Below are 14,814 nucleotides of genomic sequence, written 5' to 3' on the forward strand. Positions count from 1 at the left end.
CTTTGTTCATCGCTCCTTTTCTCTAGAATAGTTGCTTCCTACCTCCTCTTTCAATGCTCTCAAAAAGGCTTTTAAATATGTGAAAGGGTGTCCTACTTTCCAATTTTTTGTAAAAATTTTAATTATGAAAATCGGGGCAGTGCCACGGCCATTATTTTCTAGCGCCACGGCTTTGTGATAATCCTTGGTAAAACCATAACACCGTGCTCTAGGGTTTTTGTATGATTCTCCCTATAGGCACAGTGCTGCGACCATTATTCACTAATGTTGCGGCAGTATCACTTGCAACATCGTGGCCATGAGTCTCTAGCGCCATGATGCTCTAGTAATGCTGCTTCAGTGTAGAGCTATATTTGTCCACCTAATTTGAACAAGATGTTCACTTTGATCTAGTCCGAATTGGGTCAAGTGGCAAACATAAAAGTTGTAGCCAATTCTCTTATCTTTCCAATAAATTAAAAATCACTTCAATTGGAGTTCTACAGCTCAAGTTATCTTCAAATTATTGCAACATGAACTAGTGACACTTTGTTCTCACTTGTGCTATCATATTTTTCTTTCACCTTGCTCATCATATTCTGCACAAAACTATGAGAAAAATCAACAATAACTTTTCTTAAAATAAATTGAGATAAATTAAAGTAAAATTAAACTAACAATAACTAATTTAACTAATCAATATAAAATCTAACTTAGTGCTTGTTTGGCTTGGCTTTTTTTCAGCTTATTTACCTCTTAAAAGTAAAAACCAAGCCAAACATAAATTTTGAAAAACTCTTAAAAGAAGTAGTTTTTTTTTTTAAGAATAAAATTTTGAAAAAAATAGCTTCCGGAAAAGTTCTTTTGAGGAGCTTTTTCTTCCCTTCTTTTAAAAATGAAAGAGAATTTTTTTTATTTTAAAAATATCCTCATCTATTAAATATAATTACAATATTACCCTCTCAAAAAAAAATACCCTTTATAATAATTTTAACTAAAATTATAACTTATAAAAAAGAACTTATAAAAAGAAATTTACCAAACAATTTTACCTTAATTTTAAAAGCTATTATTTTTCATAAGAGTTTCTTAATAACTTTTAAATTAGAAAAAAGCTAGGCTCAACAAGCTATTACGCTAGAAAAATAGCTTCAAAAGTTTAAAATCTAATCCTAAACTCAAGGGTTTAGCCACTACAGTTCCTAAAATGTGCTCAAAATAACTCTATATATTATAAAGTTATCAATAAGCGATTGGCTACTTGTGATTCTAGGTTCTGGGTCTACCTTTACCACGTGGTTTTGTCAACTAATTAGGACATATTTCATGTGGATAAAAAAGGGCAAATGAAACTGAGTCTAAAGACGGTCAGATTTTCTTTAAATTAAAAATTTGTTTGATTTAAAATAAAAATTTAAAAACTTGTTTGTATGCAATAAAAAGTGAGAGATTTAATTAAATAAATGGATATAATACATGAGCTTTTTTAGGGTTTATGTAATTGTTTTTCCTCTTCATTTTTGTCAGGACAGAAAAAAATTAAAATCTTGCTATTTAGATTGATATATTTTGACCCTCTTGAAGTGATTTTCAATTTTTTTCACCCAAAAGAAATAAAACATTGATATATTTTGTCCCAACAATTTGTACTGTTGGACTTGAAAAAGGGGTATGATGGATGAATTAATAATTTTTTTTTTCCAAAATCAAGTGGTGTTAACAATCCAAAATTTAGTATTTTTCACGTAAAAAAAAAAAGAGGACAATTTTCATTTTGTTTAAAGGATTTTAATTGATTAAAAGTGTTTGCAAGTGAAGGCAAGAACAAACATTACAAGACAGATTTGAAGACAAAGTTTGAAACTTTCCATCCCTATACAGTGGTATAATCATAAAAACAGGTTAACATTAAGTTGCTTAGGTTTGGAACAATTTAACCATGTAAATGGACAAAATTTGGAACTCAACTATCATAAATTTTTTTTACCTTTTTATTATGAAAACTTATCATTGGTGAGGTTGTTTTGTCCCAATACAATATCAATGTTAATACGTTAACTTGTATTCAAATATATGGACAAAGGCATTGTCACGTGGAGAGTTTGGTCAGAGCAACATATTTAGATTATTTTTTTATTAAAATATGTTTTGATATTTGATTTATTGGTTAATGTATGATCTGTTTATTTAAAGAGTATGGTCTAAATTCTCTTTCTTCAAATCTAAAAAAAATTATATTTGAATATCTTTTCGATCAATTAAAACATATATTTTATATTCAGATTTTGTGATAAAAGATGAGATTTACAAGATATGATAGATATTATAATCAAAGATTTCACTAGAAATTTATATGGAAAATAAAGAAAATAGGATTTAGAGAAAAAAAAGAGATGAAGATTAAGAAGGGTGGCTATATATATATATATATATATATTTATAAGAATAGTACTGAATCAGAATACAGAAGCGAGAAAGTCTTGAAGAAGGAAAAGAAAAAAAATCATGGTTCTTAAAGTAATACTGTAAGAGTCCTAGTAAAAGAGTAGAAAGAGAACAAGTACGGTGTTTGACCATTTCCTCTACTCTTTTATTTCTCTTTTTTTCTTTCTATGTAAATATAAAGAGTAAGGAGTGGAGTGTGTTTTCTTTGTGGGTTTTGTTTGTTTGGCAGTGACACAGAAGAGAGAAGCTGTCAAGCTGCCCTGACTGACACCACACCCCCGCCCCGCCCTAGGAAGAGAAGTCTTCTCTCTTCCTCTTTCTCTCTGTAACTTTCTCACAAAAAATTATAAAAAAAAAACTTTCTTTTTTTCTCCTGTTTTTGCTGTTGTTCCTGATCTCTTCTTCTTAACGTCACCATCATTTTTTTTTAAAAAATAAGTCCTTTTCTTTTCTTTCTCTCCTCTCTGTAAAGTTGGTCTTTGTTAGAAAACAACAGAACCCTGCATCTTTTATAATCTTGCTCTCTTCTCAGATCCAACCCTTTTCTCTATCTCTCCAACTGGTAAGCTTATCTTTTCATTTTTTTTAGATTTTAAATTACTTTTTTTTATTATATTGGGCAGTGTTTTGATCTCAAAATTTTTATTTTTTTTTCTTTTGCTAATTGGGTATTTGCCTGCTATCTGGGTTTTCTTTATTTTAGTCAGCATAGTCAAATTCTTTTGCTTGTTTTGTTCCTGATTTGTCCTTTTGCCTACTTCTGGAGATGCTCTGAGCTGGGTTTTTGTTCATTTCTTGCTGCTTCATTTGGAATTTGGATTCATGGGCTTGCTTGTTTTCTTGCTGTTTTACAGTTTGGTGAAGCTTGGTGTTAATGGATTGGAGCTTCAATATGAATCAAATTTGGTACTGCGAATGCTTTGCTGGGACTTGGGTTTATATCTCTAGGTTTAGACTCGTATGATTCGAAAAATTAGCTAGGGACCCCCTCAGTCTTGTGAGAAGTTAGGAGCTTTTAATTAGCTTTTGAGATTGTTTTGATTAAAGAAGGAAACAGTCTCTGTTCTTGTACATATTAGAGCTTCTTGGCTTTTTTATGGCAAATTTCAATCAACACTGAAGTATAAAATTCGCGGTGATTGACACAAATGGGTGGGCTTTGCTCGAGGAGATCCACTGTAGATAATGCTCCCGGTGGAGGCTTTCCACATGTTAATGGCCATTTTGGTCGAAGGTCTGGATTGGTTTTTCAGACCCGTGAACTACCCGCGAAGATAAACACCAATTCAACTCCCCCTCCCGCTGAGGATAATGCAGATAATGCAGACAAGGAGTCAAGAGAACCCTTTTCCTTTCCAGAGATTAGCACAGTTCCATATGATACGACCCCAGATGATATTAATGATGGAATTCCTCGTTTGACAAGGGCACTGTCAAATAAATGTAGATCAGCCAAGTCTAAGCAGGCTGCTGTTGCAAAGGTAAGTTCAAATTCTACTGTGTTTCTTTTTCAAAATTTTGTCCCAATTTTCTGTTTTGTCCAGGTGCTTATGTTCTATTTGCAGTAGAATTTTCTCTTAAGTTGGTTTTATAATGCATGAGAGGGTTTAGAGATGCTGGATTAGGGTGTGGTTGTTCTTGTCTGCAGTACCATTTACAGTTACAGATTATTTGCTTGGAGGGAAACTGATGCAGAAGGTGTTGGGAGATTGCAAAGGGATGTAAAGATTTATGTTTATAAGTAGCTGACAGTTAAATACTGTGATCGCCAACAAACACAATATTTGCACAGCTTTCATATAGTATATGAAATGGAAACAGTCTTTCTTTTGGCTACAAAACTTAGTCTTCGACGTACTTATAGAAACTTAAATAAAATTACTCAGGGGGATTCATGACTGACACAACTCTTTGTGGTTTTGTCGAAGTGGCACAAGTATCCATCGTTGCCATGTGGAATTATGATGCATATGTGTGGAAAATATAATGGATTAGTTGGAGTCCAAACTTGAGCATCAGAGATTTAAAGTTGAGTCTAGACTAGAGAAATTCTATTGTAAGATATTGCCTTGATTATTATGTAGTTTGCAAAATCTGATGTGGTGGTTGGATTGGCGTGCAGGTGTGAGTTTTTTTATCTTCACCATCTTCTTTGTAAATTCATGTTTTAAATGGGAATAATAATACATGACTTAGCTGGAAACATTTGTCTTTTGGTCTGGAATAACAATGTATGAATGGGAATAATAGTATATGATTTGAGCTGGGAAAAAATGTCTTTTGCTGCTGGAATAACAATGTAGGAATTAATGTTGGTTCCAGGAATGATTTTTTACTGCATAAAATGTAGAAGTTTCTCATTACTTTGATTCAACTCCTGATGTAGGGCTTTATGTTCTGACGATAAGAGCATCCAAGAACTTTAAAACCGCTTTAGCCAAACTTAAGGAGGGGGGGGGGGGGGGGGTGGGTGGTGGTGGTTGATATTGAAGTAATTTCAGGTGGCTTTATGATGATGTTATTGAAACAATCTAAGCTTAGGTTGCAACTCAGGACATGCTGCAAATTTTAATGCTATTATGTTTTTTCTTCTTATTCATTAGCATCTGTTGTTTTTGTTATGGTTGCCATATTGATGCCTGATGTTTCTCAAAGAAGCTAAATTGTTTATACCTACATACATAGACTCACTCTATAATTAAACCTACCATATCAAGACCATATGATAACTTTTCTTTTTTGGGGTTACATTTGATTTATAATCACTTCATGGTTTCCTTGATGAAATTATCCTTGACTGTTTGATGTGGTGAAACTCATCATGTTTCAGTCATACCGGCTTTAACTTATGCTTCTCTCCTTGACCGTGGATTGTATATTGAGATCTGTTTGCTAAATGTTGCATTTTAATGGAGCTACATTACCTTAAAATACTGAAACAGATGGCCATAGGGTGTAACACCATGAAAATTTTTGTGTTTCATAATAAAAGTCAAGCCTTGTTGACAAATGCCTTGAGGGGCTATTTAGATATCTCTCTTGTATATAGGCTCTCACCATAATTTTTTCCTTTTGAAAAGCAACTCACCATTATTAGGGTTGCCATTTTACAAATCTTAGCTCTATGATTGGTTTTAATGTATTTGGAGAACAAAATTAAAATGAATTTATATATATTCTGAAGTATCCACTAGAACTGTTAAAATGTATAACTAAGAAAATCTTTTTCTATACCATTCAACACCCCAGAGTATGACCATGGTCATGTGATAACTTCCATTATATTTCTTAAATATGTGTAGAATGGATGGATTCTTTTATGCTTAATGATAGATGTGTCTAAGCTGTTTTTATTTGCTAGAATTGAGATTGAGAATTTTATTGTTTGTTGGGAATGGATAGGCAATGTGGAAGAAACTATCAGAAACATAGAAGGTTGTCCCTGAACCATGAGAAATATTTTGTCTTATATGAACAAATTTGCTGCTTTTTCTGTAATTCATTTCCGCAGGGAGAGAAGTGAGGTTGATTATTGTGCTAATTTTGTAATGTTGTGGATTCTAGCATTTTAATTAGTCGTTGAGAGCTCCCTACCGAGATTAGCGCAGAGAAGGATGCTTCTGGTTCTACTATTATTGATTTTTTTTGTTAGGTTGCAACAAACTTCGTCCACTGAACATGCTTTACAATTATTCAATAGATCAATTGGTTGCTTTATTTTTGCAGGTTTCTGAGGTCAGCTCTCTTTTAGGCAGAGCTGGTACTGCTGGGCTTGGAAAGGCTGTGGAAGTTTTGGACACCCTTGGTAGTAGCATGACGAATTTGAATCTCAGCAGTGGGTTTACCTCAGGGGTAACAACAAAAGGGAATAAAATATCAATTCTAGCTTTTGAGGTTGCAAATACAATTGTTAAAGGTGCCAATCTGATGCAATCGCTATCAATGGAGAACATTAGACATTTAAAAGAGGTGGTCCTTCTGTCAGAAGGAGTGCAAAATTTAATCTCAAGAGATATGGATGAACTCCTGAGAATTGCAGCTGCTGATAAGAGGTGAACAATGAAGAAAATGCCATATTGCTTTGAAAATGATTCTGTTGTTATACAATTTGTTAATATGCTAAAATGGTGGTTACATTCTCAAAGAATATGAGAGAGTGTTAATTTTTACTTTTGTTATCCAACTTCAACAGGGAAGAGTTAAAAGTTTTTTCTGGAGAGGTGGTACGTTTTGGCAATCGTTGTAAAGATCCTCAGTGGCACAATTTAGATCGTTATTTTGAGAAGTAATTTAACCGCCTCTTACACTTTAATTGTTCTTTATGAAATTAGAGTAAGATTCTAATATTCTCTCCTGCACTATCTTTTATAAATTTTAGGTTGGGTTCAGAACTGACACCTGAAAAACAGTTGAAGGAAGAAGCAGAGGCAATAATGCAACAGTTGATGACTTTTGTTCAGTATACAGCTGTAAGTATCAGGCCTAACTGTCATAGCGAGAAAGCTGCTCTCAAAAGTTGCAGTCTAAGATTATTTTGTTTAAACCAATATGAATCCTATTTCTTAGATCTTGTACTAAGTTGTGGAGAAAAGAATTTTTCCACCCCTTGTTTTGGAGACATTGAATGAACTATGTACCATGTGGCAGATTGATTGACCTTGGGTTTAATTTCGTTTTTTTTTCTTCTGAATATGTGCTGGTGGGTTAATATCATAATTGCAAGGCTTGCTATAATTAATAGGGTACAGTTCAGAATTTTTTTCTTCTGAAATTGTCTATTTGAAATTTGTGAAGTTATGTTGGTGCCATTTTGTTCTATTCCATTGGACCATGTGTATGCATCATGTAGAGTAAGATCTTTGTTGATAATGATGTATCAAAACTAAATACCTTGACCTTACTAGACAAATGACTAGAAGTGTAGAAATGAAATGATGTTATCAGATGCTGTGTGTTATACTTTGATGTTTATAGATATTTAGCCAATTAGTGGCTCCTAGTACTTCTTCCCCCTGCTCCTCTCACTTATCAATAAAGTAATAAACAATTTTATGTTTTTCTTACTATTTCCGACCAATAGATATTTTCAACATCAAGCTGTAAAGTTCCTCATTATTTGGAAAATTATTTACATTTGGCTGATGCCCATCACATTTTGAATAGTGGCTTTATGAAAAGTCTTCCTAAATATGGCTGGCAGCTGATTTATTACTGATGAGGTGCTAGAATAAGTTGTGGGAGAATCCTTATGTGCTTTTAATTTTATTCTTGTCCGAGGCATCCATATTGGAAAACTTGCTACCTATTCTAATTTTTTCTTGATTCATGTCTTTGTTGCATATCTTTATAAGAGAAATTTTCCAATGACACTTACTAATTTCCATTGGCTTAAGAGTGGTCCCTCTACATCTCCTCATAATCATAAATTCTTGATTTTGCTCCCCCATTTTGCGTCCACTTTTGATATTCTGTACTTTACTGCTTTTCTTCTTATTGCCTATATTGGATAATTTATAGTAGTTTTGAGGAATTTTGACCACAAAACCTTGGTGTAGATGACTAACTGTAAAGTGTAATCTATGATGGTTTCAATCTATGTCCAATAAGGCTTGATTTTCATGCTTGTATAGGGGAATGAATTTGCTGCATGTTTGACCTTGGAACTTATAAGGACCAAGTGCTTCTTTATCTTTGCATTTTAAGGCAGTTCTTTCTCTTATAGCAGTTTTGCCTCTTTAAAATTACTTTGACAATGGCATATCACCACTTTCTTTTGATTTCTTTAAAGTCTGAAAGAAATCCGGATTTGTCCTCTTAATTGTCTGTTGCATTTTATCTTCTCTTTTAATGTATCAATCAAGTAGGTATGACATGGAACTCTAGCCTTCCTGTGCCGTTAAGTTGAAAAACTGACTCATTGATGGTCTAGTGAGGAGTGATTTGGCGAACTGTGAAAGTTGAAAACTGTAAGTGCAACTGCATATGGGTGTTTTCTGCGAGAGAAAGTCCCCTGTAGGCTTGTTTGGACATTGATAGTTTAATAGTGATTTTTCTCTAAGGAAGTAAAAAGCGGCTACAGATGCTAATGGCTGAGAGTACACCTTTTAGATTAGCTGAGATTGCAGAAAATTTTCTTACTTTTTGACTTTCATGTCCTGATGCATATCTTATAAAAGAAGGCATATGAACAACGGCACAATTTGTCGATTCTGTATTTAAAACCAACATGTCATCTCTAATCATTTAAGGAGAGAACTGTTTTCTTTGCAGGAATTGTATCATGAGTTGCATGCCTTGGACAGATTTGAACAAGATTATCGACGTAAGCTTCAGGAAGAGGATAACTCAAATGCTGCTCAAAGAGGTAACCTGTTGTTTGGATTTCTATTAGAATTGCTATTTTTTGTGGCATAGTTTACTTCTAGATTAGCAAGGTGTTTCTAATTTATATTTCTAGATTAAAACGGTGAAGTGTATGGAACCCTAAAAACTGCACCTTGGTAATGTTATGGAATATAGCTAATTTCATGTAAGTTCCTTTGATATTATTGTTTTAATTTTGGTGTGTAGGAGACAGCCTTGCAATATTGAGAGCAGAGTTAAAGAGTCAAAAGAAGCATGTGAGAAGTCTGAAGAAAAAATCTCTTTGGTCTAAAATTTTGGAAGAGGTATGGGTTAGTAAAGCTATATGCATTTTCTTTTTAGAGTGTTTTAAGACGAACTCCTAGATAAATTTTATTGTTGTTCATCCTTTTTTCTTTTGAAGGTAGACTTTGAGTCTAAACTTATGCAAGCTTTTGCACACAATGTTACCAGTGTCTTTTGCTACTTATTTTTGAAGTTTATATATATATTTGTTTTGAAAGTTAAGTTTGATATCTTGTACTCATAGGTCATGGAGAAGCTTGTAGACATTGTTCATTTCTTGCACTTGGAGATTCATGAAGCCTTTGGCAGTGCTGGTAAAATTATTGAACTCAAATATTTGGAAATGGAATTGGTGAAATATTTAGGTGCACTTGTTTATCCAATTGAGCAAAAAATGTGACTTGTGCAAATTGTTGAAATTTGAATCAAGTATAATTTTTCATGCTTAATTGGAACTCCTAATTTCCTCATATATTGAGAATGGATAAAAAAATGCTCAAACTTAATCACCATTAAAATTTAGATCCTTGCATTAGGTTATTTGCAAAAGCTATCTTCTTTTGTTGATTTCATCTATTAAGATGACATACATAACTTTATGCCTCATGCACATGTTCTGTCGTGCTTAAACCTATAATCCGCTTAGAAACACAGTATTAGCTATTTGTTCAATTTATCGAATGGTGTTGGTTTTTGCCTGTGACCTTGCAGATGGTGATAAACCTGTTAAAAGTTCTGTCAGCGGTCATAAAAAGTTGGGGTCTGCCGGTCTTGCGTTGCATTATGCAAATATCATTACTCAAATTGATACTCTTGTAAGTTTATGATTTTCTGCCAAATTGGATCTTTTAACCTCTTTTCTTTATCTGCTTTTCTTTGTGGTGGTATATTTCTGGAAGACAATTAGAACAGATGACAGAATTCATCTCTTGGTGGTCCATTTGAGTGGATAGATCATCTTAGAGATTAAGGATGGTGGGTATTTTATTGTACAATCTTGATAATACACCACAAGCATTCATACTTTTTCTGTTATCCTTTTAAACTTATCATAATTGAGGGGTGACTGGAAATTTAGAAGAAATTTTCAAAAAAAAAAAAGAAGAAAAATAATAGTATTGTGATTCATGGAATGAATAAAATTAAGGAAATAACCCCAAATGGATATAATGCTTTGGAGGAACTGGAGAAGAGTCACCTGCAGATATAATCAATTCATTCACCGAACTTGATAAAAGCTTTGTAAGTGTTTTAGTAGTCTTATCCTACATTGGTTTAGAGCTTATCGAGGGCCTTACATTCAGATTGTGCATATAGCCAAGTTGCAGGGGCAGAGTGTCCCTTCATTATGGGGCCAAAATTTTTAAAATTTTTTATATATTATATATATCTTTTTGAGTGACTCCTTAAAAATAATATTTTATTGAATAATTAATATAAATAAAAAATAATAAAATAACTTTACAAACTCTATTCAATTTTACTCAAACTCTTAAATTTTTCTCTAACTCTTTAAATTTCTCACCACTTTTTCTCTCTTTTCTATTTCTCTCCCTTTTTGTCCTTTCATTGTGAAATTACAAAAGAGTAAAGTTTTTTTTTTAATTTTTTTATCTATATTATTATTATTTTTATTTTTTTATTTTTAATTCTATTTTATTTGTTCATATGTTTTAAGTTTCTATAAATTTTCTTTTCCAAATTTTCATGAACCATCAACCATATATTTTTTTTAATGTAGATTCTATCTTCTTTTTTTCTGTTATGTGAATTTATTTTCAATGATTTTAGTCTTTAAAAATTAAAAAATTATTATGTAACTCTCAAATATAAATTCTAGCGTTGCATTATTAGTTGTTGTTTAAAATTTAACCAATATATTATTTTTTATCAATCCTAGTTATATAAGAAGAAATTATTTTGAGTATATCTTTTTAATGTGCTTTACATTTTATATTTAATTGAAAGGAAATTATCTTGACTATGTAATCTTTAAACAATTCTGATTATATAAAAAGAAATTATTAATTTTATATATAATATTTAACTATTTATATTTTATGCATTATAGTTTAATAGTTAGTATTTTAAGTTTAAATAGAATAAAATAAGAATATAGGATGTTGATTGCATTAATTTTTTTGTCATTTATATTGAGAAAGACAAGATTCCGGAACAAACAAGATAATGAGTTTCCTACATAATTTAGTTGTTTATATTGAGAAAGACATTGTCATCGTCGAACAAAACTTTTTTAGATAATTATTTTAAATCTTTTTCTGTTTTTTTATGTACATTTTATATAGAATTGTTGTCCATTATGAATCTTTTGATTGTTAATAATTAAGTTCAACATATTAGTTTTAAAAATTTTTAACCTTTATTCCTCTTTGTGTTTGGCGTCTCAATAAAAGTTGGCTAGTTCTACCCTTACCAATTTGTTTTAGGTTCATGCTTTAACACAACCTAACTAACACCAAAGAAAATTATGGACTACATTTCCTGCAACTATTGCAATGAAAATAAGAGATAATTAACAGTTTCCCGTCATCACTGCTGTGCGTATAACAACTAAAACTACTTTCCTCTTATACAATATTTCACATGTAAAAATACAAGACATTTAAGAAGATATGTAATCGGTGGTTTACTTCCAGAAATGACTACCATATATCGTTGATGTCTTTTGATGATTTTAAACCTGTTGAAAGAGGCTTTCGATCTGGAATTTCTGAAGTCTATATTGTAGGCAGCTACTGTGGAAAGTAGTGCTGTTGCTACCATAAGCTTTGCTAATTATACAGGTTTTACCATATTCAGGTTCTGCGTGTATTTGGACATCTTTCCACTTAAGTTATCTTTGAATGGCCTAATTATTTGGCAGCAGTCTAGCTTTCAAGTGAACAGACCTACATTTCTCATCTAGTACCTTATGCTTCATGGTCCCTAAATTAATATTGATGTCTAGCAGGAGTCAACTTGAAACCTAAAGAAGTTGGAGAATTTTGTTTGTTTTGACTATTATATGGAATGGAGAGTTTGTTGTGATTTTAACCTTACTGGCCTATTTATATGTGGAGGTTGGCTGTTTTTGTCTTCCTAGTCTGATAATTTATATGGCATATGATGAATGTGGACCAACTAATATTTTGTGTGACACAATCTGTGCGCAGAACAATAATGTAACATGCTATAGAATAAATGCTCAGTTGTTCTATTTCTGTTTTGTGAAGTTGTTCTCTCTATTGCATTTGAAACTTGCTATTTAATGAGGAAAATTTTAATAATAATGAGTGTGCTAGGGAATAATTAATGTTAAACTTTTGTTAGAATGGCTGGGAAAGATCATGATACCACTATTAAGGGGATAATGTGTAGCTCGGTCTGGGTCTGGGTTTCTATAGCTCCTATTACTTGTTTCTTCTAAAATCAGTTTCATGTGGATTTTCTTGTTGTACCCTGTAAAGTACCTGTTTTGGATATTCAAGAAAATATAGGACTATAAGTATTTGGTAAATGCTCATGAGTATGCTGATAATCATAGGTCCGCTAGGAGTGTTTGTGATAAATGCAGATTCTTCTTCTCCACCTAGATAATGTAGAAGTAGCCATATAAATGGTAATATGAATATTAACCTCATCCCTATCTGTTTCTTCCTCTGAAAGCATAAGAATGTTCAAAATATTGGGGGTATACATGTGCTTCTTTCAGTACCATCTGTGGGATTTTCTAAGTTCATATCTCAATATACTCAGGTGTCTCGATCAAGTTCTGTGCCCCCTAATACAAGGGATTCGTTATACCAAGGGCTGCCACCTACTATAAAGTCTGCTCTGCGATCCAGACTGCAGTCCTTTCAGATAAAAGAAGAGGTGCTATTTTTTATAATCTTGATGCTTGAATTATTACTTACCTACTTGCTCCTTTTTCTAATTCTGTTGAGATTTTGAAGATGCCGTTAGCCCAAGCTTATTATTGGAAATGTTTACTTGTAATATACACTTACTGACATATTCTCAAAATTTCTTGCAGCTAACTGTCCCACAGATCAAAGCTGAAATGGAGAAAACATTGCAGTGGCTTGTTCCCATTGCCACTAACACAACCAAGTAAATGGCTATCTCTTACAGTACCTTATTTTTTGACTGACTTTTTGTTGTTTCCATTCATGAGGCATGGTCTGGATTCCATCCTTGGAAGTAATTTTTTATGCAAAATGATTGACATGCCTTATGAACAGTGTTGGATTGTGAATGCTGAATTTTTTACTGCACAATGGGAGCCTTCATTTCCCTTGTTGTCATCTGACTTTCATTGCCCACTAGTTTTTGTTCTTCTTCTAAGTTTATTTTCCAATTACTCATCCTTGTTTTGTTTTACCAATTTGTTCCAACTAGAGCTCATCATGGGTTTGGTTGGGTTGGAGAATGGGCGAACACTGGGTAAGTTCTGAATTTGGGTGCTTTTTCTTTCTATGATGTTAATGCTTTTTGTTACTCAGCTTTTGTGATCGAACTTTTCAGGTCTGAAGTAAATCGTAAACCTGCTGGCCAGACTGACATGCTCAGGATCGAAACACTACACCATGCGGACAAGGAGAAAACTGAAGTTTATATTCTTGATCTGGTAGTGTGGCTTCACCATCTTGTTACCCAAGCGAGGGCTTGCAATGGTGGAATCAGATCTCCTGTTAAGTCTCCAGTTAGGTCCGTTAACCAGAAGACAATTCAACTATCCACGCAGAAGCCCCCATCGCCAATGTTGACAGTTGAAGATCAAGAGATGCTTCGGGATGTGAGTAAGAGGAAAAAAACACCTGGAATAAGTAAGAGCCAGGAGTTTGACACCGCAAAAACTAGATTAAGCAAGCACCATAGGTTGAGTAAAAGCAGTAGCCACTCTCCAACAAGTGAAACTAAGAAAGATCCCTTCCCCATTCGGAGGCCATCTTCAGTTCCTTTCATCGACTTTGATATCGACCGGATTAAGGCATTGGATGTCATTGATCGAGTGGACACCCTTAGAAGTTTGTAATTATATGTTAAATTGAGATTCCTAGGCAAAGAGGCCTTTTGCTTGTGTAAAGAGTCCCATCTGCTGCATTTTTCCGTGTAGGGTGCTGAATTGGTTTGCAGTTGCTTGGCTAAATTTTTAGTGAGTTGGTAAGCAGATGCTGAGTGATACAAGCTGTTATTTTTTTGTATGTGAAAAGTCTAGGGGGTGATAAATGTATTGTTCCAGGGGAATTTTAACTGTTTTTAGGATTAAAACTGAGTTCAAGGCTATAGTTTTCTCTTTAGTTCTATATGTACAGAACATTTTATCATTTCATAATAATTAAAAATTTCTGCTCCTTTTTGTTTCTCCATACCCCACTTCTTTGGCGTACTTGGTATTCTGGTTTTCTGGTCAACTCAGGCATTGATGCCCAATTCTTCAGTGGAAGTAGATTGGGGTGCTTCCATTTTGCATGGGGCAAGAGGGGATCATAAAACACTTATAAGCTTGGGTGTTGCGCATTTTAGTCGATTATGTTTTTGGAGAGAGGGTAATAATCCTCTGACAAGTTGATATCAGAGCAAATTCGTTCTTAATTTGATCCACATTAAGCACTTCTAGAGGGAAGTAGATAGGGTATGTCTAGTTCTTAAGAGGAAGTAAACTGGAGTGTTTCAATCTCACGTCGGATAGATAGGGAGATTTCGAAATATTTATGAGCGTTGTATACCTTATCAGGTTAG

At 33.2% G+C, this 14,814-nt stretch overlaps 1 protein-coding gene across 1 annotated transcript; it reads left to right on the forward strand.

Moving 5' to 3' along the window:
- LOC18593131 lies at positions 2,625–14,441 on the forward strand. The gene is made up of 13 exons (XM_007020193.2): positions 2,625–2,986; positions 3,279–3,905; positions 6,151–6,476; positions 6,617–6,709; positions 6,803–6,893; positions 8,695–8,788; positions 8,995–9,092; positions 9,317–9,386; positions 9,784–9,887; positions 12,829–12,945; positions 13,106–13,182; positions 13,471–13,515; positions 13,597–14,441. Exons 2-13 carry the CDS (start codon positions 3,573–3,575, stop codon positions 14,105–14,107), a joined length of 1,959 nt encoding a protein of 652 aa, XP_007020255.1. The 5' UTR covers positions 2,625–2,986; positions 3,279–3,572; the 3' UTR covers positions 14,108–14,441.

Source organism: Theobroma cacao, chromosome 8, assembly GCF_000208745.1.
Source record: "Theobroma cacao cultivar B97-61/B2 chromosome 8, Criollo_cocoa_genome_V2, whole genome shotgun sequence".
NCBI lineage: Eukaryota > Viridiplantae > Streptophyta > Magnoliopsida > Malvales > Malvaceae > Theobroma > Theobroma cacao.

Excerpts from the sequence above, each read along its gene's own strand:
- LOC18593131 (XM_007020193.2), top strand. The coding sequence starts at position 3,573 with ATGGGTGGGCTTTGCTCGAGGAGATCCACTGTAGATAATGCTCCCGGT. Across the intron at positions 9,888-12,828 it reads TTACTCAAATTGATACTCTT|GTGTCTCGATCAAGTTCTGT; the intron begins GTAAGTTTATGA and ends CAATATACTCAG. Across the intron at positions 13,183-13,470 it reads ATTGCCACTAACACAACCAA|AGCTCATCATGGGTTTGGTT; the intron begins GTAAATGGCTAT and ends TGTTCCAACTAG.